At 39.7% G+C, this 24,462-nt stretch overlaps 1 protein-coding gene across 1 annotated transcript in view; it reads right to left on the bottom strand.

Annotated features, from left to right (window-relative positions):
• Positions 1-23,261, bottom strand: part of lars1b (leucyl-tRNA synthetase 1b) — a 29,778-nt gene extending 6,517 nt beyond the window's left edge. The window contains exons 1-27 of the mRNA XM_066645253.1: positions 23,143-23,261; positions 21,360-21,472; positions 21,176-21,263; positions 20,979-21,059; positions 20,747-20,887; positions 18,991-19,152; positions 18,687-18,799; positions 18,545-18,608; positions 17,897-17,964; positions 17,570-17,795; positions 16,619-16,706; positions 14,961-15,037; positions 14,823-14,876; positions 14,575-14,715; positions 14,386-14,463; positions 13,618-13,703; positions 13,116-13,181; positions 12,561-12,643; positions 12,072-12,210; positions 10,163-10,375; positions 7,608-7,665; positions 7,431-7,494; positions 5,231-5,414; positions 4,985-5,075; positions 4,609-4,749; positions 4,178-4,318; positions 348-458 (exon numbers count right to left, since the gene is read on the bottom strand). Of these exons, the coding sequence (XP_066501350.1) occupies positions 348-458; positions 4,178-4,318; positions 4,609-4,749; positions 4,985-5,075; positions 5,231-5,414; positions 7,431-7,494; positions 7,608-7,665; positions 10,163-10,375; positions 12,072-12,210; positions 12,561-12,643; positions 13,116-13,181; positions 13,618-13,703; positions 14,386-14,463; positions 14,575-14,715; positions 14,823-14,876; positions 14,961-15,037; positions 16,619-16,706; positions 17,570-17,795; positions 17,897-17,964; positions 18,545-18,608; positions 18,687-18,799; positions 18,991-19,152; positions 20,747-20,887; positions 20,979-21,059; positions 21,176-21,263; positions 21,360-21,472; positions 23,143-23,148 (2,877 nt within the window). The 5' untranslated portion in view covers positions 23,149-23,261. The remainder of the gene's footprint in view (positions 1-347; positions 459-4,177; positions 4,319-4,608; positions 4,750-4,984; positions 5,076-5,230; positions 5,415-7,430; positions 7,495-7,607; positions 7,666-10,162; positions 10,376-12,071; positions 12,211-12,560; positions 12,644-13,115; positions 13,182-13,617; positions 13,704-14,385; positions 14,464-14,574; positions 14,716-14,822; positions 14,877-14,960; positions 15,038-16,618; positions 16,707-17,569; positions 17,796-17,896; positions 17,965-18,544; positions 18,609-18,686; positions 18,800-18,990; positions 19,153-20,746; positions 20,888-20,978; positions 21,060-21,175; positions 21,264-21,359; positions 21,473-23,142) is intronic.
• Positions 23,262-24,462: the final 1,201 nt, after the last annotated feature.

Genomic DNA, 24,462 nt, shown 5'->3' with positions numbered 1-24,462 from the left:
TATAGTTCCTATTTAGTGGACTCTCTTGTTAAATATGCATGACGCACACAAAATGTTTGGGAGTGCGGGAAGAATGAACGAGTAAAAAGTAATTGGAATCGTGGCCTGTGAACAGATTTGCCTGTTCAAATAAGCACTTTAGAACGGGGGCTGTCAACAGTTTAGCCATTTAGGCATACACAGGACCATCTGCTCATCCATTATCGATCAAATCAGAGTATTAACAGGTAACTGCAGTAACAGCGTGTACTTTCCAGACAGCTATATTTAATTTCAACTGTTTAAAATTCAGAAAAACTCTCTCATCCTCATTCAACTGGTAACACAAAAACAAATCGAAAGCTTACCTTGTAGTACTTGCCCAGGAGAGACAGGGCACTGTGCTGCCAGGGTGGGTAGTTCTTTGCCACGTACACTGTGCAGTGAGAGGGTTTGATTGGAGGCTTGTTGTCTCCTTTCTGTCAGGGGAGAAGAATGTGCAAGATCAGTACAAATGGGTGGCTGATTTTATTATTGTCCTGAAAAGAAAGGGTGAGCAAGACATTAATGGCCAAAAGCCAATGACAAAATGGAAGACCATTAGACTTATAATGGTAATAAAATCAAATCAATTCTGAGGACAACAGATAGAATTAAACAGGATACACTACTTAGACCTTCTGTGCCAGAAGGTTAATAATTGATTGTGGGGATAAAGCAAATAACTAGTTTTACTAATTGAGTCACATACTGCACTGCACTGAATTCAATTAAACAGAACTGTCACGCTACCAAAATTGTAACTTTCGATTTGATACCTGCCTAAACATCTCAATACCGATACTAAAACGATACCATGGCAAAAACCTAAAACATCAGGAAAAGTAATGTACTTTCTCTACATGCTGAGGGCAGTCGGCAAAATCGCTGGTATCTGCTTGTTAAGTGTGACACCACGTGGCGTTTCACCATCTCTGGATCCAGTCGCGCCTTCAGCCCTGTGTCATACATTCATATGATGTGTTTACTGTTTAAATAAAGCTGAATGCCTCAATCAATTATGTGATCTCCGTGTTCAGGAGTTCAGAAAAAGGAATAAATTCAACATAAAAAGGAAGCAAACGTGTATTTGGCAGCACTTTTTCAACATTCGCAGCTCATTCATGCTGACTGTGCTGCATCATCTCTGGAGCAGACGAGCGGCATCGAGGGAGCTGTCTCTCCCAGAGCTCTGTCTCTGGGAGCAGAGAAGCTACGGAGAGAGAGCTGTCTCTTCCAATCACGGTCAATCCCTGTGTTCTAACAAGTTGTGCTATCGGTGATTCTCTTCTATAAAATGTAGTTAAAGTTTATACAGAAAGTTTTTAATTTTGTTTTTTAAATAACTCACTAGATGGCCCGAAAAGTCGCTAAAACTAGCAGCAAAATCATTAAGGGAGGAAGAGGAGTCAAAGCGCTGCGGGTGCACACTGCCCCCACCCCGTGACACTCGTTGGAAATACTGCTCTCATTTTAAAACACTCCTTATTAAGGTACGGGTTCAAATTAAACAGGGTGCTGTACTGTTTTTAATGACAAAGTATTGAGATAGTTTCTAGTATCAGTATACCATGCAATACTACTAAACTACACTGTAAAAACATTCTGGTAAATTTTACAGTAAAATACTGGCAGCAGAGTTCCCAGCCATTTACCGTATTTTTACAAGAACACTACTGTATTTCAAATTTACAGCATATTACTGTAATTGAATAATACAATAATTTACTGTAAATACTGCGATTTACAGTAAAATAGTAGCAGCAGAGTTCCCAGCTATTTACTGTATTTTTACAAGAACACTACTGTATTTCAAACTTACAGCATATTACTGTAATTGAAAAATGCAATAATTTACTGTAAATAAGGTGATTTACAGTAAAATACTGTAGCAGACAGCATTTACAGCATTTTTTTTTTACAGTGAACACTAGTGCTGGATGATATGGCCTCAAATGAATATCACAAATAATTAATTAACATTTCACTTCAATTGTGATTGATGAATGATTAATGATTTAGTTTTTTGCCCTCATGCACTGTTAATATGCTCAAGTATTTAAGCTGGGGTATTTTTTTTATGTTCCAGGGAGCTTTTCATGAGCCATGATCCGGCAAACAGAATTAAATAATAAAAAAGATTGAATTGATATAGGCAAGATTATATCAATTAGAGTTTCTAAATGTAGATTTTGATTATATTTTTTAATCGCTATGCTCTCTCTGTAATAACACATTCTCTGATATCCATTATACATATTTAATGACAAAGAAATTGCAATCAGTCAACCTTTATTCAAATTACATTAAAATTCTTTAACTGAAATACATTAAAGGAACAGTTTACGAATGTGAGGAAACTCAGTTACCTTTGGTTGTTTACATATTACTAATTTCATTTTGACTACATTTCCATCTCCAAATACATGCCTTATTTTTGGTTTTAAACATGCTAAATAAATAAAGTTGACCAGTTATAACCGGCACTTGGATTTGCAAAATGGTTACAAAATGATGAAGTCTGCACCCCTTGTTTTAGCAGTTTTGAATTACTCTGACTTTGACACAGGCAATTTTCATCAAGAAAAGTTAATCTGTCACTGGCAATATTCCTATTTGCAGCTATTCTTGTGCGCTGAGCCACTGAAACTCCCAAGCTCCCATGTTCCCTCATGCTCAGGCCACTAACCCCACCTCCACATCACCACGGCGACACCTAATCCAATCCGACGGCCATTACCACATGGCTGCCGTGACATGGCTGAGAAAAGCCCACGCTCCCCATTCCCATTACCAAAGCCCCTAGCATGGTAAACACTGTTTGAAAGAGGATGGTGCCATCTTAAAAGCAGGGAGACGGTGCATTCGTCCTCCATCGAGGGAGCTGAGCTGTTCGTATAAGCATATTCTACATGACATCTGTCGTCTCTCGTCCACTCTTTGCCTCGGGCTGACCTGGTGCGCTCTCTCCAGTGACACTAGGCTGGGCTCAGATATAAATACACCCAGATATTGTGATAGAATAGTCTGCCTGGTGCTTCTAATGACTGAAATCTCACACTGCAAAAGGTTTTGATTTGCACATTATATTTAGAAAGGCTTGGTTGCCCTCTAGGTTAATGCTGAGAAGAAAATGCATCTCAGAACGGATTAGCTGAATCAGGCTGCCAAATAGGAAAGCGTTATAGCAAGGTGTAGGGGAGGAAAAAGGAATCAAAATGTAATTAATTAAATTATGCTTTTCATCTTTTTAATTTTGTTAATGTAAAAAATTTAAATGAAAACTCAGACAGGGGGGGGGGGACAGTTTCAGCATCAAAGTTAATCCCAGTAGTCTGTTACAATGCTTGAAGCCCAGTTACATCACCAAATATGAACAGTGCATGGCTCAAAAATAGAGAGACTGACAAGCTCCCAGCAACATTAGAAAAAATACCCCAGCTTTAGTACTTGAAAATATTTATAGTACAAGCTTCATCAGCAAAGTATGAGGGGAAAAAATTCAAAATAATTGTTTATTAATCGTAAACTATTCATTTAATCGTGGTACTGATTGGTGGTCATATCACCAGGCACTAAGAAGGTGCTTGTTTTGCTACAAAATATGTTAGAATTAGCAACAATATCAAGACTGATCAGCTGTAACATTAATACCACCTCCCTGGAGTGACAACGGCGTCCTGTGTCCACTGATGAAAGACTAGAGGACGACAGATGACCTACTGTCTCTGACTTTACACCTACAAGGTGGACCAGTGAGGGAGGTGTGTCTAACAGAGTGTTCAAATACTCCAGCAGCACTGCTGTGTCTGATCCACTCATACCACTAACACACCACAGCCAGGTCAGTGTCACTATGTTGCAGCTTTGTGGGGGTCCTGACTATTGAAGAAAGGGAAAGTGAGCAAACAAAGTATGCAGAGCAAGAGATGGACTACTCGGTAATTGTAAAACTACAGACTTGTAGAAATGATCCTGTCTGGTCCATGCAGCTGAGAGAATGGACAGTGACTTTAATAATAGAATGGTGTAAACAAGGCACTAATGGGCCATTCACACTTGGTTTACTGACGCTGATAATCAAACCTGAACATTTCCAAATGACGTGTTGTTCACTAAGGGCATGTGCACTCTGATGCTGATCACACACGGGCCATACCTTGCTCTTGGGAGGCTGCATGTAGGCTTTGAGACGCAAGCGCAAGTCATGGGCGGTCTCCATCAAGTACTGTGACGATCGGATCAGAATCTCATCCACTGGACCAGCCAGGGGCCAGCTAGCCTTCATCAAGGAACCAGTCTGTGGAGGCAAAGGACAGTCGGGGTCACAAATGTTCTTTTGAATCTTAACCCTCGTATTCAATTTTAAGTCCCTGTACCCGATGCACCGTCACCCTTTCTGACATTTAATCTGCTACGAAACACACCACAGAACAACAAAATTACAAGGGCTTCATAGTTCTCGGCCGAATAGGTCAATTCCAATCATGTCCCTTGATAAATCTGAACTGAAGTGACCTGTACTTTCACTTGCTCCACCCAGGTATCAGCTCTGCTGTGGAAACAGAGCTAAGAGAACAGAGCACCCACCTTCCCTAGAAGGGTCCATGTATATTCACACAGATGAGGGCAGATGGGGGCAAGCAGCAGTGTCTGGTTCTCAATAAACTGGAACACAAGGTCTCTGTGCATGCCTTCGATTGCCAGCTCCCTGTACTTATCCTTGGCTGCCTAGAAGAGGAAGTCACAGTAAAAATAAAAGAATGAAAAGATTTAGAATACCCTCAGAAGCAGTGCTTCAAGGTGAGACTATTAAATGTACCATGAGAGACAAAAGTAGAAGTACAGTTAAGATCCAGTCGCAGAGAGAAGACAGCAAAAAATATGTTGGACTTTGAAATGTATTTTGAAGGAAGCCTGACACAAAAATAAAAAATACAATAAAAATAAAAAGCATATTTATTACCTGGAACTCAAAGAAGCCACTTTTCAGTGCCTCTTTGTACATCATCCTCTCATAGTGCTGCTCAGTTTTGATGATGCCAGAGCTCATTTCACTAGAGACACAGAACAGAATGCTTCATATTGGCACTAACGCATCTTCAGCTCAAGTCCATGGTCAGTTTAACAAAAAAACAGACAGCTGTTAACAAAAAGCCAGTCGCAAGGAAGGGATTAGAGGCAGGTCCTGTGGCAGGACTGTGCTGTTTACCTAGCAAACACTCGGTCGTTGAACGTGTCAGCAGGTCCAGTCCTCAAACTGTTTTGGTTAGCAATCATCTCCTTCACCCATTCCACCCAGGTGTAAAGACGCAGAATGCCAGCATCAGCCATGGCCTCCACAAAATTAGCATCCTCTACCGTGTCCCCAGCATCAGCAAGGGCCAGACGCATGCCTGCAGGAGACAACGATCTCTTTTACATTTCTGTGAATGGCATTTTTATTTGTTAACTGCTATTAAGAATTAACAATAGTAGTTGATACTGTATAATAGGCTCATTTTTGAACTATGACTAGGACTGAAAGTCACATATCAATCATGTTTGAGTGTTATTCTGAAAGGAAATTAAAAATGAAAGGAATCATTTAAACCTGAATCTGAATGCGCTCACACACCTGCTCAGAAAAACTGTGTATCCAACAAGAAAGAAAGCTTTGTACATTTTTAATAAAAGTGACAGAAAACAAATTTCTGGCTCTACTCTAGAAAAAAAAATGTTTTACTGTTGTCAGTGATATTTGCATGTGATGGCTGTTCAAGTCCTGCTCCGGGTGACTGTCTGTGAGGAGTGTGGTGTGTTCTCCCTGTGTCTGCGTGGGTTTCCTCCGGGTGACTGTCTGTGAGGAGTGTGGTGTGTTCTCCCTGTGTCTGCGTGTGTTTCCACCGGTTGACTGTCTGTGAGGAGTATGGTGTGTTCTCCCTGTGTCTGCGTGTGTTTCCACCGGTTGACTGTCTGTGAGGAGTGTGGTGTGTTCTCCCTGTGTCCGCGTGGGTTTCCTCCGGGTGACTGTCTGTGAGGAGTGTGGTGTGTTCTCCCTGTGTCCGCGTGGGTTTCCTCCAGGTGACTGTCTGTGAGGAGTGTGGTGTGTTCTCCCTGTGTCTGCATGGGTTTCCTCCGGGTGACTGTCTGTGATGAATGTGGCGTGTTCTCCCTGTGTCTGCGTGGGTTTCCTCCGGGTGACTGTGAGGAGTTTGTTGTGTTCTCCCTGTGTCTGCACGGGTTTCCTCCGGGTGACTGTCTGTGAGGAGTGTGGTGTGTTCTCCCTGTGTCCGCGTGGGTTTCCTCCGGGTGACTGTCTGTGAGGAGTGTGGTGTGTTCTCCCTGTGTCCGCGTGGGTTTCCTCCGGGTGACTGTCTGTGAGGAGTGTGGTGTGTTCTCTCTGTGTCTGCGTGGGTTTCCTCCGGGTGACTGTCTGTGAGGAGTTTGTTGTGTTCTCCGTGTCTGCATGGGTTTCCTCCCACGCTCCAAAAACACACATTGGCAGGTGGCTTGACAACTCCAAAGTGTCCGTAGGTGTGAGTGTGTGAGTGAATGTGTGAGTGTGTGTCGCCCTGTAAAGGACTGGTGCCCCCTTCAGGGTGTGGTCCTGCCTTGTGTCCAGTGATTCCGGGTAGGCACCGGAGCCACTGTGACCCTGAATTGGATAAGCCGTTACAAACAATGAATGAATTAATTAATAATAGATGCTCTCTAGGATTCATTTTACTCTGAATAAAAGGGAGGCTCATTCCTTCCTTTCTGTTTTTTCAACTTTTAACTGACTTGAGATTAGTGGCTAGACCACCAGGCACAAAAACAACATAAAAACACACGCTCTATCAAACCAAAGTGGCTGACTCATAATGTCAAACACAACAAATAACGTTATAAACTTCTTTCAGATAGGAGTCCCCTTAGGGGAATACAGAGATTAATATCTTAAAAGAAGCCCCAAATAATTACTAAACTTTTCACACAATGGAAAATATCTATTGCTTACCAATGATAAATATGCTCATTAAAAACAGCCTATTCTTATTAGACAGCCATATTTCTCCCCATAAATAACCAAGACAAGCACACTACGCAAACACAAACACATCCTCTCACACACTCCATCTGATGAGAGTCCGCCAGACGTCCACGGCTCTCTCCAGATGGACTCGCTTTCTATTCTCAGATTTCTGATGAAATTTAACAGAACTCCGCCGTCAAGAACCACTCCCTTGGTGGTAATCTTGTTTCGTTCAATTGGTCTGAAAACGTCAAAACCAATGCCATCTGTCTTTTGTGCTTCAAGAAAAGAAACAGATTTAGTATCCGAAAGCAAACCCAGAAAGCTTCTTGCCAGCTTTTTTCGAGCAAAGCAAGGGAAATGAGGCCAAAATAAGCAATGGTCAAATGTGTCTGGCATGTTTTAGAGGACTTACCATCTGCAGAGAACTTAGCAATAGCTTGACTCAGGGTGAGGAAGTTGCCAGTGGATTTGGACATCTGGTGAACAAAGATGTACCTTATTGAGTAGACTGACAATCACCACACACCACCACGTAGACATTAGGTTGAAAGTGAAATGCAGAATGACTGAAAATAAAAACCCAACCCACTTTCTCAGAGTTTAACAAGAGATGTCCATTGGCACGAACCGCCTTTGGCCACTTTCCACTGAAAGAATGAAAAAAAAAAACAGAAAAGCAATTCAGACATTTGCATAATTCATTCACTGAACCCACTTCAAAACCTCACATGGCACAAAGATGTTCCAGTGTTTGCCCAAATATTTTCAATAGAGAATGACCCGTGCTACGTTCGCATTATAAACCTCATTAATCGATTCCAAGTTTTTGCTAAGATGGGATTTAGCTGTTTTGAACGTTCACATTCATAAATGCAAGTGACCTATATCTGTCTTTAATGTGAACAAATCTGCCCCTGAAATGACAAATATGCGCATATTAATACATTTATGCGATGCCACAACAAATGGCTCCCAAAGACCTATGTAGGGCACAGCTCCTTAAATAACCGCTTCTCCACCCAAGTACTGTGCAGTGTGTCTAAAACAAATCCATTTATATTGAGCCATCTCCTGCATGGCTCCTTTCCTAACATTCAGTGAATTATTTTGGTACAGAGCCTGTAGTTTCATCACCCGCACAGTGCACTATGTACGAAGCATGGATTTGTCTGGGACACAGACTGAATGATGCTGCCAGTGCATAGGTGTAGGCAAATAAATAATTACAAAACAAAATCCAGTCAACAAACATCCTATATAGTCATATGAAAATGACTAAAATCTGATTTAAAAGGTGGGATTTGACATGTTCACACAGCCCAGAAACAATCATGTGCCACATTTAGCCAATAACAACAATAATAAATGATTAATCAATCAGATTTGAATCACTTCAGCTGGGCAATGTGAACGTGTTTGGAACAGGTGAAGCGATAGGATGCTTCTGTAAGGCCTTTGGGATAACTGTAAATGGAACGTCTACGATTGTGGGGGAAATGTAGTTCTAAGCTCTGTGTCTTTAAAGGTTGAACAAGGGAAAAATAACCGCTGTTGTTTTTGTATGTAGTTGAAGTTTAACTTCTCTGTACGTTTTTATTTACCGTCTGAATGACCACAGAAACTCATTTATAACTTGAGTTTCACTAACGCAGTTAGCCATCTCATGAGTTTGGAGACATTTCTACTTTAAGTGATTCAAAACTGCAAAGATAAGCCAATATTACCCACCTATGGAGCAGGAGTAGAGCAAAAGTAATTTTGGTTCATGATTTTTAACGTTTGGTGGTCTCTCAATTGTCTAAAAGCAACTCCAGATACCTCTACCATGAGCAGAGAGAAAGACTTGTATACCGGACCCGGTTTTTAAAAATCATTTACCGACATTGGGGTTTCGTAAACACATTAGAACAGTATTGAACACGCAAACAGACTGGAGCTAGGAAGTCTGAGTTTTATAAAAAGTGGTTTTTGACTACAAACCTGAACTTTGCCTTTAATACAAACTGTAGGTAGCCTCGTTGTTATGAAAACAGAGCCTGGACCCTGATAGGGTACTTTCCTTGCAATTAGACATTTTCATAATTTCAAATCAGCACTAACTGCACCACAGTACAGGTTTTGCTACAGGTTTCATCTTCAACTGACTTCTATATTCATCTTATTGGATGCTTGATGAACTATTTCAGATGTGTTCTTTTAGTAACATTGAATATACAGCAAATAGCAGTCTTTTCCTGTGTTGTATACCTAAGCAACATTTATATCAAACCAATTGGCTATTTTATGGAAAAATCCTGATTAAATTAGATCAGTAAATGTAAAAGTAAAAGGTATGGTCCTGTATTCAGTGTGCAAGTGCATATGCTTCTTCATTTTATAAATTCAACAGATCCATTTGAAGAACTGCTACTTAGCTTATCACTGAGCTCCAACACTCTTATCTAACTGCACCACCTCTCACTGTGCTTCACCTGGGTAATTAATCATTTCCGAACCCACAATACCGATGCTGTGCCACCAGTTCCATATGGATTTTATCCACACATCCACAGTCCCCAACCTACTTAAGACTCAAAATAACATTTATAATTCACTTCCCTAGCCATCCTGTGTCCTCCCCATCCACAACTGGGGTTTTCAGCTTCTTCTGACAATTCCTTTACCCCCTGGCCTCAGCAAAAAGCCTCTAAATGCAAATTCAACCAGTAATGATGTGGTAGATTCTGCTGCTGGCCTAATGTATGCCTGCCTCACACTCTCTCACACTTCAGTTACCAAGGTCGATCAATCTCTAAATGAATATGTCAACTGTGTAAAACCATCCACTTGCTTTATGGGTACAACACCATATTCAAGGCATGCTGGGACTTGTAGTTGTCAACCATGACAACCAACTACATAGCTCAAACTATTTACTAATATTAACACCTTGCATGAATTAGGGTCTCATTTTAATAATAAAACTCATAATAGCATGATTTTTATTACTTAATTAGGGATGTATTTCAAACTGAGAAACCATGTTAATAGCGAACATTTTTTATTGTGGTTATACACCTAATCTAAATCCTTGAAGTTATGTTAAACTACACAAAATAATAAGAATGTTACTGAAAAAAATTGCCTGACTGAACTGCAGCCTACCTGTCTTCAGGCCACATGGCCACATGGTTGTAAAGGTAGTAGGATAGATGATTGGGCACCAGATCTTTTCCGGAGACACGGGCATCCACAGGGTACCAGTATTCAAACTCTCTTCTCAGCTTCTCTAGGTGCTGTTTAGGTATGCTCGTCTTGGGGAAGGGTGCCGTTTTGAAGAAGATGTAGTCCCACACCTCCCGGGTCATCTGCTCTGGTCTTTAAAAAAATAAAAAATAAAATAAAAATAAAAAAAAAGGTAAGCCAAAGATATTTTGATCATAATTTCTGTATAACAATCTTATACTATGGCAACATTATTTATATTAGTCTTTTAAGGCAACATAATGCTACTGATTCCAGGCTAGGGTGAATCATACTAATAGCACATATATTTTTCACAGAATTATATACACAGAAGAGACATGTAGGACTCTTTACAGAAGTCAATCAATCAATAAATAACTACACACACACACAATATATATAAATGCAATAAAATATTGTAATTGGAAAGAAAAATCTTAAAAACAACATATAAAGAGGAGAGCAGGACTACATTCTATAATATATAAATATCAGCCATATTTATTTTAAAGGCGAAATATTCTAGCCCACTTTAACCAACATTTTTTTTTTAACCAACATTATTCATGACAATAGCCTAGCAATGAGCTAAACTCAAATTTAGAGGTACCGTTATTCTTGTAAATGTGATCGAAGTCGAACTCGAATTCATCCGACACTATAAACCTCCGTAATGCAGCTACGTAGCCGAGTATAATCTGAGCCACCGAGTTTAGCGAGTCAAGCTAACGTTAACTAACACCAACTCAAACAGGTGAAGTGAGTGTCCTTACCCTGTTTACCTCCATGTTACAGAGGCTCTTGAACACCTTTCGTTGGTGTCCTTACATGCCCATATTGTTGGAAAAGCGCCAGTGAAATGAGCTACAGATAACGGAGTGAGCGGATGGTCCTTTCCAAAGTGCCCGTTTAAAGTTGACAGATTTAGTCCGTTTTCTGGATATTTTGGGATCTTTGGGCCATTTGTTCACAGATGTCCCACTGTACATTGAATGATTGCAGCCAAAAACAACACACCTTTCGTCATTTTGCATTAAATTAAGTGCAACTTCTAGAGTTGTTGTCCACCATCTACGTCACAGGCAAGACGCCTATTAGAGTTTCCCAACACCGTTGGGAAAACGGTGGGGGGGGGAACAACGGTCTTTTAAACCTTATTCCTTGAATTAGTAAGAAATAACATGTTTTCTGACTATCAATAAACACAGGTTAGGAACTCAAATTCCACTGTATTTATTTGTTTGACACTTTCATAGAGCTGGTGCTTAGCCTTTAAATGATAGGAGTGAGGAGCAGAAGCTCTGGTTTTTAGCAGTTTTCGCTTGGTTCTCTTTCTTCTCAGTTCTTGTTTTCTACGATTTTATTCGGTACTCCTATTTCTCCTCACTCATGTTAGTTTTGCCCTGCTTAACCTCATCTTTGCACTCTCACAACAACACAGGTCCAGCACTGTGATTGGAGAGACAATTCTAAAATGTCTGCACTTGATGTGAGGAGTGGAGAAAAATTAGAACCACTCGTTTTATTCCATGTTTTCTGACTTTGGCACTACACAGGAAATTGACTGGTTCACAATCTGTTCTGAGAAATGTGCTTGGGAGCAAATGGTCGCTAGTTCGATTCCCTTGATTGAGGGAACTGGGCTCCTCTGTCAACACAGGATGGCTATCTGCTGCTCTGAATGTGTGTGTTGTTCTCTGCTACTGATGGGGTAAATGTGGCACCCCCCCCTCTCCCACACACACCCACCAAGTGTATGTTTGCTCTGACAGGGAAGAATGTGAATAAACATAGAGCAAAGTCCATCGACAGGACAGACACACACTACCTGATTCCCAGTGGAGAAGAACCCTGTCCATTGAGAACACCTCCCTGGAGCAGGTGAGCCACAGTGTAGTAGGCCATGTAGATGGTGGAGTCCGACAGGGACTCAATCAGCCACTGCTCATCCCATGGCAACCTTGTTCCTAAGGGAAACCGCACAAAGAAGCAGATCAACAGCCACTCTGGGAAAACTGCAGGTGAAAATTCAAGTGGTTCTGAACCATAAAGTGGGTCATTATGGGCAGACAATGCACTTCAGAATAGAGCGGAGGTTACTCTTGGCTTCAATTAGAAGCTTATTTTTTAAAAATCACTTTGTATTATGAACATAAACAGAGAAAGTACTCCCTATGAGAGAGATTATTCTCTTCTGAAAATAAAAACTGCTTTGAATTACTGCTCTTGGTGTATTTGAAAGTGGTACCAAACCAGCAAAAGAAGCACCCTCAGTATCAATGTTAAATACACTTACACATAGGAAACGTGGTCTTACCTAGGCCATAAGTCCTGGAACATGCATGCTCTTGAAGCCAAGCTAGTGTGGCTTCAAAATTTTTCCTCGTCTCATCACAGAATCTAAAACATGATAGTTATACACTGTCAGAAAGCTTCTAACATAAATCAGCAGAATACAGCAACAAAAGTCTAAAGCTCAATCACGTTTCACCCCTTGCGCCTACCACTTTTTTTGGTCTAGGTGTAGGTTGTCTCAATTCTAGTAGGAAATTCTGTGCTGCCTTGGATAACTAGTCTGTTAACTGTGGAAGACATTTCTTTGTAAGTCGTACAATTACAATTAACTGCACATTTCCATTTATATCCATGTTGTCAATTACTTTTTGGCTTTGGCAGAACCAATGCAAAATGGTTGTTATATTGATGTTAAATATGAAGCATCCTGGCTGCCTCAATACAGTCAAAAATCAGAAGAACTATTGTTCAAATGATACCAGTGTTGCATGGCTCACTCTGGTCAGTCGATTCTGCCTTCAGTGTGGTGTTTCCTAAACAAGTCCTTATGAACCTACTGTGTCGGAAATGTGCTTACGTTTCTAGAGATTCCAAGGCATTCATGGCCTGCTGCTTCCACTCCTTGTCTCCGTAATCCAGATACCTGTCACAGATAAAACACCTCCTTGAGAGTCTGAAGAACAAAAAAGGACTTTGGGGGGGGGGGGGGGTGCATAAGCAGGAATCTTCACTGTGCTACAAGATAGGATGAAGTCCCAAAGGCACACGGAGACAAGATCCAATTCGACCCGATCTGCTGTATCACATCAGCTGAAGAACACCTTAGGCATGTAATTGGTAAAAGATAAGAACCTCACAATATCATGAGGCCTCACTATCAAGGTGAGTATTTCTCAGACTTAATCATGAGTTTCTCTGCATTCTCTGAGACAGGGTCTGGAGGGACTTCATCTTGCTCAAGACCTTACTCACAAAAGCTTCCTGTGGTTGCATTTTCGAGAGGCAATTTAGAGCATGTCATTTAAACGTCCAAGAATTTAAATGAAAAACAGCACCACTGTTTCCGACATCTCACTTACCATTGGTCACACAGGGCCACCACACACTCATCGGCTGAGCGAGATATCACTTGCTTCTCCGGCTCCATGTAAACCAAGGCCTCACCCTGATACAGACACAGGTGCAGTTGATTAAATTTGCATTTGTTGCGCTTCTTAATTTCATTTTCTGTGTTGGAGCCTTCAAAGTATGTATCTCTGAATGCAGTGTATTCACAGCTCTTTTATAGGTATTAACACTTCTAAATTCATTTTTACAACTGTTAAGCCAAATAGAACCTTAAATTCGTACTATATTTGTTCCCTTTATTATTATTATTATAATAAAAACAATAATACAGTACTTCAAAATAAAGGAAAATGTCAGACCTTCATAACAATTCAATACAGGTTTTTTGTGTCTGTCCTGGAGCTTGTAGAGAAAACATTTTAAATAATTGTATTTATTAATAGAGCCCATGCAACCAAAAATATGACATTTTTCTTTTTAAAAACCTCTATTTTAATAGAATAAGAAAAAAAAAAATCACTGTGCATTTGCACAAAAAACAGATAATAAAAAATGAACAACAGTTTTTCATTGAATGGGCTCAATTATTAAATTCTACGTATTTTAAACTGTATAATACACATTAAAAAACTTGATTTGGCTTGTCAAGGCATGACAAAGCAAATGTATAACTTTATTACATGAAAATAGAGGGGGGAAAGAATTACAGCACCTCAGTTAAACATTCCCTGTTCAGTACCATATACAAACAGGAAGGGAAGAAATAGAAATGTATCAACCTTGTCCACCATCATCTTCTGAATGGGCTTCTTCACATCCTGGACTTTTTTCCCTTTAAAACCTTCCACCAACATGATCTAGAAAACAATAAATAAATTAAAAACTGCTGTTAACTTAAAACATATGTAAACATGGCCACAGTCACTAATGATTGATTTCCACTGCTTGGGTTAAACATGCAGCCTCACCCCTTCATAGAAACCTTTGAGGTAGACCCTCTCTTTGGCCTCGGCTAGTTTCTCTCTGTCGTTCTGGCTTTGAATCTTCAGTTCATCACACACCATGGGAGCAGACAGGTTCCCGTAACCTGGGATCTCAATGATAGGCACCTACAATGCAAAACCAGAGGTAAATCATTCTAAAAGACTACTATTCAAAATCTGAATACGAGCTTTTGCTTTAGAGTGGGCTAGACTGGTTAGATGATGCTCCTTACCGGTTCAAAAGGAAGGACCATATGATCTTCAATTCCATACTTTTCTCTCAGAGCCTATAGAGACACAATAGGTTTTTAGTATAATAAGTAATAAAGGCTTTGTAATTTTCTGGCTACATAAAAAGAAGATATCTTTACCTGTTTCTTTTTGATGTCTCTTAAAGCAGCAATATCATCAGGAGCATCAGATGGCACACTGGTGACAACTCCTGTACCTGGAGTTACAGAGATTAAAAAAGAAAGTTTAAAATAAGAAACCTGTGTGATACGCTCGGCTTTCTCTCTGCTCACGGCGGGAACACTGCATCTAGAGGTGCTTAGACAGCGAAGAGACCTTCAAACGTTGAAAAGCATGAAAAAGATATTGCTCTATTCCTCCTCCTTAGGTGGGTAATATTTACTAATTTTTGTTGCTTCAAATTACTTAAGGTGGAATTGACTCTAAATTCAGGACATAGCTAACTGCATGAAACTAAACACAGACTGAAAGTTTAACAACGAGTTACAAATGATTTTCTGTGGTAATTCAAACAGTGAAAAGAAACTTAGACAAGTTAAACTTCAGCCATGCACAAAAATGCCATTTTTTCACCCCTCAATCATACTGTTCCACCTTAAAAGCAGAGCTTCTGAAAGTAAAAAAAATAAGAGCTTCAGTTCCCCAGAATCACTGATGTTCCCTTCAAGGTTATTTATTATTGTTGGTAAAGTAGAAAATGTCTATGTTTTCAAGTTTATTAATAAAGGTGCAATATTTCTAGAGATATTTAACTCCCGTCTGACCTTGACACACACACACACACACCATCCTAAATATTAAGGCTCACCAGCCACAACAATGGCTTGTTCATATTATAAAAAAAAAAAAAATATATATATATATATATATATATATATATATATATATATATACTCTCCACATCTGGAGAGCTTACCAACCCACATACTGTGGAACAAGACCACCCAGTCAGTCAGAAAACATGGACTAAAATGAGCCATTCTGATTTTGCAATCAGACATCAAGTGTGGAATCTTTTTAACCCTCATCTGAGTATCCTGAACTAGACTGGACTTGGATTTACATGGGGGAGAAAACAGAAAGCTAAACCTTGTACAACAAACAAAACAGTGAATAGAAGAAACACTCATCATCATTTAAAGGAACAGGCATTCAAACTGGCCGTCCCAAACAGAGATGTTTAGATGGGTGAGAATACCTCAAACATTTCATTAAGATCCCAGAACTGTGTTAATTTGTGGAAAAGTGATAGAATATATCCTCTTTAAACAAAACCTCTCCTGACAGGTTCTTCTCAAAAAGACAACTGTCATTTCTTTCAGGCCATTGCTCCAAAAATCAGCTTTTAGTATCTCTATTTTTAAGCGTGTAAAACAACCCCAGCAGCAAAAGCAAAATGACTTTCAAATGAAGAAGAGGGGAAAAAAATGTTAACGTTTCCTGACATTTCAATTTCAGTCCTTTCACCCTGTTGAAGACACTGGGACCCTGGGCAATGCAGGCACACACTACTTCACCAGGTTGAGTCACAGCAGTAGGAAAGCACTTAAAGAGAAAAATAGTGAAGTTGCAGGGGCCTCAGGGTAACATCCACAATGCGCATCTACATATTCCATATTTGTTTGGTCCATGCTTCAGAATAACTAATGCCATTCACTGCAGCTATTACAAACAAGGGGAGATCAGGCCCAAGGGCCATAAAGAGAGGCATCTCATCTGGTAGGTGTAATGAGGTGCAGGTACAAATGGGGAGAAGAGGATGGATTTTATGTAGTACCTTTGTCTTCCTTGATGGTAAGCATTGGCAGGGCATAGATGGTCTTGTATGATGTGAGAGGTGCACTCAAAGCACACCCAAGAATGTCCTGTAAAAAGGTAATGGAGAGTTGATGAGAGTGTGTGTGTGAAGAGCGCCAATTCTAATGCATCGATTATGCACTTTTTAGACAAACTAGGAAGTAGGACCCTTATTAGTGTGGTAATATCAGCACTACAATGATCACACAATTCTGTACCTAACAGGTAAAGCAGAAGGTAAAGCCTTTCAACAGCCTTTGGAACAACCTTCTAGTCAATGTTCAGGTCTCAGAATCCAAGCCTAGGCGATAACCTACGAGGGGCAGCATTTAGTTTACAGCCGAAAAAAAACATTACTGTTGTACACACCCTAGCTTAGTCTTAGTGTGCTTTTCCACTGCATGGCATCAGCTCAACTTGACTTGACTCGGCATGGCTCGACACGCATTTCCCTGGGCGCTTTTCGACTAGCACAGCTCCCCCACAAAACGTAGCAGGTACCATCTCAAAATCCCATCTCTAACGGAAACTGTGGGCTTTGAAAAGCACAAGTACTCATTGTGTATTCGCACGTTGTTTTTTTAAACTCAAGAGAGCTCCGCTCACAGGTTCCTACAGGTCAAGAGTTTTTCTTGCTGCACCTCTGGCTCTCTGGCTGCACCTCTCAATGGAGTTTTTCCATTGACCAGCAATCCAAGAAGCATTTTAACTTTTAAGGTTATGGCTAGATTTTGTTGGATGTTGATTTCATGGTGATTGACAGATCTCTCTGTCCAATCAGTGCTCTGCAAAGTTTACATGTCATGTTTACTACAAGTAATCAACCAGTAAATTGATGTGGATTCCAAAAATGAAGAGAGTAAATAAAGCTAAGCTCCCTCTCTCCCTCTATTTCTTTGAAAGTTGTGAGGTAAGTGTGTGTGTAGCAAACCTGGCCCATGATTTGCATGATGACAGGAACCACTCCGTTCTCCTTGGTAAAGCCCTGGTAGGCCATGTTTCTTGCAGATCTCTGAGTGCTGATGAACAAATCGCCGTTGGCAGTCTCAAAGACAATGTATTTCATATCGGGCCTGACCCAGCAGTTGGTCTGTCCAAACATGGTCTCTGGCCTTAGAGTGGCTGCCACCAGGAACACATTTTTGCTTTTCAAAGCACTGGACAAGAAACATAAGTACGTGAGTATACAACATTTGCTTGAAAAAAAGACAAGCTAGATTACATTTGTGCTAGAAAGCCATCTACTTGTAATTTGTACCTTAATTTTGCTGGGTATGGTTCAGCCATCTTCATTTTTATAAGGGTGTACTCCTGAGGGCCAACTCCCTGCAATAGAGAAGTTTTCATTTCAGAATAATAGATATATAATCTACCATAGTAGATTATTTATTTATTTGTTTGCTTTTAAAAAGGGGACATAGTATAGTCATTTTCCACAAGGGAACAGAATTCTGGGGTCTTAATGAAATGTCTGTCACCTGCTTTGTTCAAAACACCTCAAGGATCAAACACCACAGCAGCGTTCTCCCAATGACTGAACATTGCTGTTTAGACCAGCCAATTTCAGCACCTGTTCCTTTAAATGATAATGAGCTACTTGTACCCTAACCCTGAGTGCACAGTAGTGGGGAGTGAGAAGCAGAAGCTCTGGTTTTTAGCCTTTTTGCTTGGTTCCCTTTCTTCTTTACCCTTGTCTTTGTGTTCTCATATAAACAACAGTCCAGCGCTGTGATTGGAGAGACTTATTTAGATGAGGAGTCGGGGTTATTCCAAAGTCTCTGCACTTGCCCCCAGTGCAGAGAAAAATTCCAACGACTTATTTTATCCCATCCCAAATGCACTACAATATGTCCCCATTAAAATTAAATATGCTATATGATGAAGTATTGCTCAATCAGTGACTCACCTCTCCAGTCTGTCTGTCATGATCCATACACGGCTGTCCATCTTTTGGAGAATAAATGGTATACCTGAGTTATTAGAAGGCAAATATTAATCGCATGACCTTTAACCACACAAGAATATAAAGACTACTTTAAGGTGCAGACCTCTTCCCAAACTTGATTTTTTTCCTCTCTTTCGTAGTGAGGAACTGCCATCTTACAAAGGAGTCGTAGAAAGGGTTGACATCAGTTGTGATAAAGGAACGACGCCAGTCCACCTAGAGTACACAGTCTTTTTAGATCAAGATTGTACCAAAAGTTCATTACAGTTTCCACTTTGTCACATTTTACTCAAACTCACGCTAAAGTCAGTAATGATGTCTCTGATCCAGGTTTACATAGTTTTACAAATCCATAACGTGAGTGTAAAATCCTCCACACAAACAACAAGCATGCATTTTATTTCTACCTTCAACCCCATTTTCTTCAAGTCTTCCACTGCCAGAGGAGGGAAATAATCCAGCCAGTGCTCTGCGTTGGCAAATTTGATTATTTCCTTGTCTGTGAGTCCCAGTGACTTCATGATTTCCCACTGGAACTTGGAGCCTCCAGCTTTTGCAGCTGCTTTACTCTGCCAAGGTAAAAGCATGAGAACATTTTCAAAGTTGAACGTTTAAACCCACTTGTTTCCCTCAAGTTACTCATTACCAATTTTTTCCGTTTCCGAATCCAACACAAGCACATGCTTCCTCTGAGGCATGAAGCCAACTACTGCTTCTTTTCAAACTGCTGCTGACAACACCACTATACAACAACATACTTGTGTTATGTAAGCTAACAGACAGCCACACTGGACGGCATCATGCTGAGTGATGGGAGAGGAAGGGCTTTCCTAGCCTCCCAGAGAGAGTGAAAAAAATAGTGCTACCCCTTTCCACTGCATGATACCTACACTTCTTGACTCTACTCGCTTTTTGGTACCTGGTACGTTGTCCAATTCCACAGCTCCCTCCCAAATTGTAGTGGTTGATGTCACAAAACACCATCACTAATGGGAACAGCAGGCTTCGGAATCCAACATTAAGCATTGTTTACTCATCCTGTATTTGTTTGTTGTTGTTTTTTAGGAGTTCTTGTTGCACCTTCCAGCTCTCTCATGATTCTTTCAATTAAAACAAAAATGATCGCTAGTGTAGCTTAAAGATTTTTAAACTGAAGACGACTACTGGATATCTGCATTGTCTTGTGTAAAGCACTTTACAGGGTTTAGATATCATGGTTTAGTCTCTATTTTGCTCGCTTGGAACCGAGAGAGAGCAGGTACTAAAAAAATCCCCAGTTTCAGGTACCGGGTAGGGATGGGTGTTATAGCCCTAAAATATCATCATGAAATGTTGGGATAACGAAATCATTGGTAATAAGACAAATCACTAAAAAACACTTAATTTCAAAAATATACTAGTGTGACTAAATAAATAATAAATATAAAAAACATGCTGTGCTGAGTCAGTGTAGTCTCTGTGTTTGGGTTAGAGCTTTTTTGACTTTCCTCATACTCAAATGGGTGTTTCTGCTTGATGTGGTTAAACAGATTTGTTGTGTTTTCCCCATTTTGTTGTTACAGGCTTTTTTTTAAATTAATATTTCACATATTACAGCTCGTTGTACATATGACATTGTGAAACCAAACTACCTCCAAGCTACAGAAGCCACTGCCCTCTTTGGAACCACCTCCTCCACCACAGAGTTACTTGGTGCTGTGCCTGATTGACTCATGTAATGTCCATATGCCATATCACGCGTAACCGCACAACATAATTTCGCAAACAACTCAGAATATCGCTATTACTATATATTATTTATTTTTATTTTTTTATTATACTGGTATTATCGCGAATGACACAATATTGCACACCCCTAATACCGGGTACAAAATTTGCCTAATGGAAAAGCAAAATAAAGCAGAGTATAGTTGAATAGAGTAGTGTGAGTACCATGCAGTGGAAAAGGTGTCAGTGGATTCCCAGCATCAAATACCTGAAGCAACATCAGTATTTAAAGCAGTGATGTAATTCTTAGGTCGCAGAGCCATTCTAATCATACAACAGACCGAGCAATGGCCTGAATTATTAGAATAGACAAGTTAATTTCTTATGCTGGTAATCTGTTCTCTGAACCTTAGCTAAGAAATGAAACAAGTTCCCACATTCCAGTAAAGTCTGTACCTTCTTTCCCTTTGCCTTGTCTTTGATGATGATTTCATCCACCACCTTCGGTTTCTCCTCAGCTTCGTCCTCCTCTTCATCAGGAAACTGGGGTGGGTTGCCATAGAGTTCTATCTCTCGCTTCAACTTATCTGCACAGGCCTACAACAACAACATGTTTTTAAAAACAACTTACTCTACCTTGGTAAATGTACACATGCACATCTACTGATAAAGAATTTGAACCTCTTACTTTGATGGGCATTCCAGTGCAATGCAGTCCAAATGGGAAGAGACAATGCTTTCCTTTCATACGCTGGTATCCCACTGCAAACTGCAGAAGCAGGTCAAAAATATACTTTTCAAAACTCTTATAAGTTTTATTCAAACATGCAACTTGTTCATAACTTACTGAAATTTCATTACAAATGTTGAAATGACAAAACTTACCTCACACTTCGAGAGGCAGAATGTGTGACCAAGATGAAGCCTCCCATTCATGTATGGGTAAGGAAAGGTTACAAAGTACTTCTTCTTACTGTGAACCCATTCGAACATTGACAGAACTGGTCAGTGACAGCAACATGACCACATTGATAGCACTGGATCATACTGAAATCTACAGAAAACTCACTTCTGAGTGTCCTCAAGCGCATCGCATTCAAAGACTTTTTCCTTGTCCCATTTCTGCTGAATCTCCTCCTCAATCTTCTTCAGGAAATCAAGCTTTGCTGTTCCTTTTCTTTCCTGGAATAATCAATGAAGATGTCATTTGTGGGATATCTTTATTCACTATGAAATACAATCAGCTGGGTGACCATCCTTTGTGCGTGGTGATTCCATCATTTTTGCCAGGGGTCGTAAGCTATGTCACACAATGTTACCTTTTGAAATGATTATGGGCATCATCTAAAAACACAAAACGTTTTATGAAGGATGATCAGATTTCATATTTTTGATGCCAGATTGATTTTTTCTTGACATTACGTGTTCCGCAGACATCACAACCATGGGTTCCCACCACCAACACCCACTGTAAAGAAATCTGAGTCTGTAAGTTTCCCTTCAATACATCATTTTTATGTATTGAATCACTTCACCAACATCTCACAAATAAATCACAAAAGCAGACATTTTAAAAGTGATTCAGGTGATTCTTCTTCACTTTATTTAACAGCCAAATTCCATGACACATTGTGGATGTATTGGAGAAAATGTATTAAACCTATTGTAATTATGGTCAACTCCATGTGAGGGGCCCACTCTATGGAGCCTAAACTGGTTATTGCCGATATAACAAAGCAATAGGATTCTTATGAGAGTTGAACCTTATATACATTTTAAAACATTAAATAATCACATTCATAAATAGGCTACTTGCAACTTTTGTAAACATGTCAGAGTGGTGCTTTTTTATATTCTAGAAAAAGTATAGGGTCAAGACAAAGAAGCAAAAGAAGTTAACACCATGGCAAAGCATTTCACCTTCTAAACTGCAGTAAGGCCGTGTCAGATTAGGGGGATTCAGACTGCGAGGGTTTCTTACATCATAAACCTAAAGAACCAATTGGGTCAACTTGTGTGGCAGACCTTTTATTCTGCAGGTTAGTGGAGGGGGTGTAAGCAGAGACGATGGAAGGCCATCGTCAACCAAGGGTCAATATATTGTCCCAGAAGCAGTTGCAACAAACTATTGTCATTTTAAAATCATTTAATGCCACTGTTATAATGATAATATCATAATAATGCAATTACACCCATTAAAGGGTAAGTCTAGAAACATAAGGAATAACTGTGGGTAAGTGCGGTTCTCTGGTTTGTTTATGTGAGATGCTCCATGTCTTTTAAGGTGGAGTGGTATGTTTGAAAGGAAAGAACAACTTATTTGTAGGTGGCTGAAGTTTAATTTATTTATTTTTTAAATAATAGAGAAATATCTTCATCTCTGTTTATATTCATTATATAATATCAATATTTGGAGCTCCTGACAATGTCTAAAAATCTCCAAAAAGCCGTTTTATCCTCCGTGCACAGAGAGTTAATTCAAAATTTACTTATGAATGTGTAGGACTTGTCTAAATACCTGCAGATGGAGGATTTTATGTCTCCAGAGCGGATTGACAGCTGTAGATAGATTCCCTTATGACTTATAGGGAAAAAAGCCATCCAAAAGGACGCTTATATTATTACACGATACAGTTATAACAACACCTCGCTGAACATGAGCTCTTTTTTACGATGAATGTAGGACATTAAATTCAGCAGCTGAAGAATGGTGGCACGTTTGCTGACGTTAGCCTCGCAGCTAACAGCGTTACAACAAGAATGGCAGTTACAAACGACTTTTCACTACAGCAAAAAAATGCGGGGTATATTTATAACACAGGTGGTGTCTGTTAACACAGAAAAATTCCTACCGTCATTGTGTTCGAGGCTGAGGAGAACTTTTCTCACACACACAGACTCCAGCCGCACGCCGCCGGCTTTTCCACACTCCGCTGATGACACTCTCAGAAAGAGACTCCCGCGCGGGGCATTCTGGGTAATGTAGTTATACTGCAACCACAAGTTTGGTAAAGTCATGTGCGTTAAAGAATTAATAATTAATTAATAATAAAATAAAAAAATAAAATAAAATATAATAAAATAAAAAATTAATAATTTTAGCACCAAAAATATGTTGTAATCAATAAATTATATATTTTTTCTGAGAGTTCAGAGTTTTCAAACTGATAAACTGACGCAGTGTTCATGAAAGAGCCAGTTTATGCTCCATAAAGCGGGTTCTTCACACAGGGATGGTCATGAATCTCTGACATCTCCAGTCCACTAGTTTTCAGTACAATCACATTTTTTAAAAGTTAAGAGGAACTATTGACAACTACTTTAACATCATAACTATAGTCTGTCTACCAGAACAGGGCAAACTAGTCAAAACAGTCGTTCAGTGCTTCGTCCTTCTAGAAACGCTTGGTTCACGGAATCGACAGTTGTGCTCTTCACTGAATCGACTCATTTGGACTCTCTGTTCCGTACTAAAACCCCGAGTAAAGGATTCTTTGAACAACTCAATGAGATTCGGTTCCGCGTGTGTGTATGAATGACCGCGACTTTTGTTCACACATTATTCACAAATATATTAACACATCCTGTGAAGAGAATAATTATGGTGCTTTTTTAATATGTAAAGTGCATATCTTTTATGTATGTAATTGGTTCACTACATTAAAAACTATCAAAAATATAAGTTGAAAATAAAGGAGTCAGTGATTCACTTTCAACAATAGTGGCTCTTTGTATTACAGAACTCCACTAGAACACATGCTGCTTTCGATGTTTGGGACACAAATTACAACGAAAAGTGTGAATAAATTCCATAATTCACTAATGCATTTAAAATAAGTCAGAATATTATGATTTGAAAATACTTAGTGCCTGTACAATTCTGTTCATTTACTATATATTTCATTGAATGGTTTTATTTGGTGAAAATGGTATTTTGTTGGAACACAAAAGTGTCTTTTTGTGGTTAGTGAGTCGGTTGTAGAGAGGCGACTCGTTGAACAGCGGGTTGCAATATCATTGGCCAGTGAGGAGCCGGCTGTTATAGTGAGGTGTCGGTTTTATATTGATGAGTCGATTGAGGAGAGCTGAGTCGTTGAGGAGTCTTGCGTTTTAGTGGGGAATCGGTTGAATAGAAGTGACTCGTTGAGGAGTCGGACTCCTCCGTTTCCAGC

Source organism: Hoplias malabaricus, chromosome 15, assembly GCF_029633855.1.
Source record: "Hoplias malabaricus isolate fHopMal1 chromosome 15, fHopMal1.hap1, whole genome shotgun sequence".
In the NCBI taxonomy this organism is placed as follows: domain Eukaryota; kingdom Metazoa; phylum Chordata; class Actinopteri; order Characiformes; family Erythrinidae; genus Hoplias; species Hoplias malabaricus.
The sequence above is the reverse complement of the archived record's forward strand: the minus strand, read 5'-3'. Positions and strand labels throughout refer to the sequence as shown.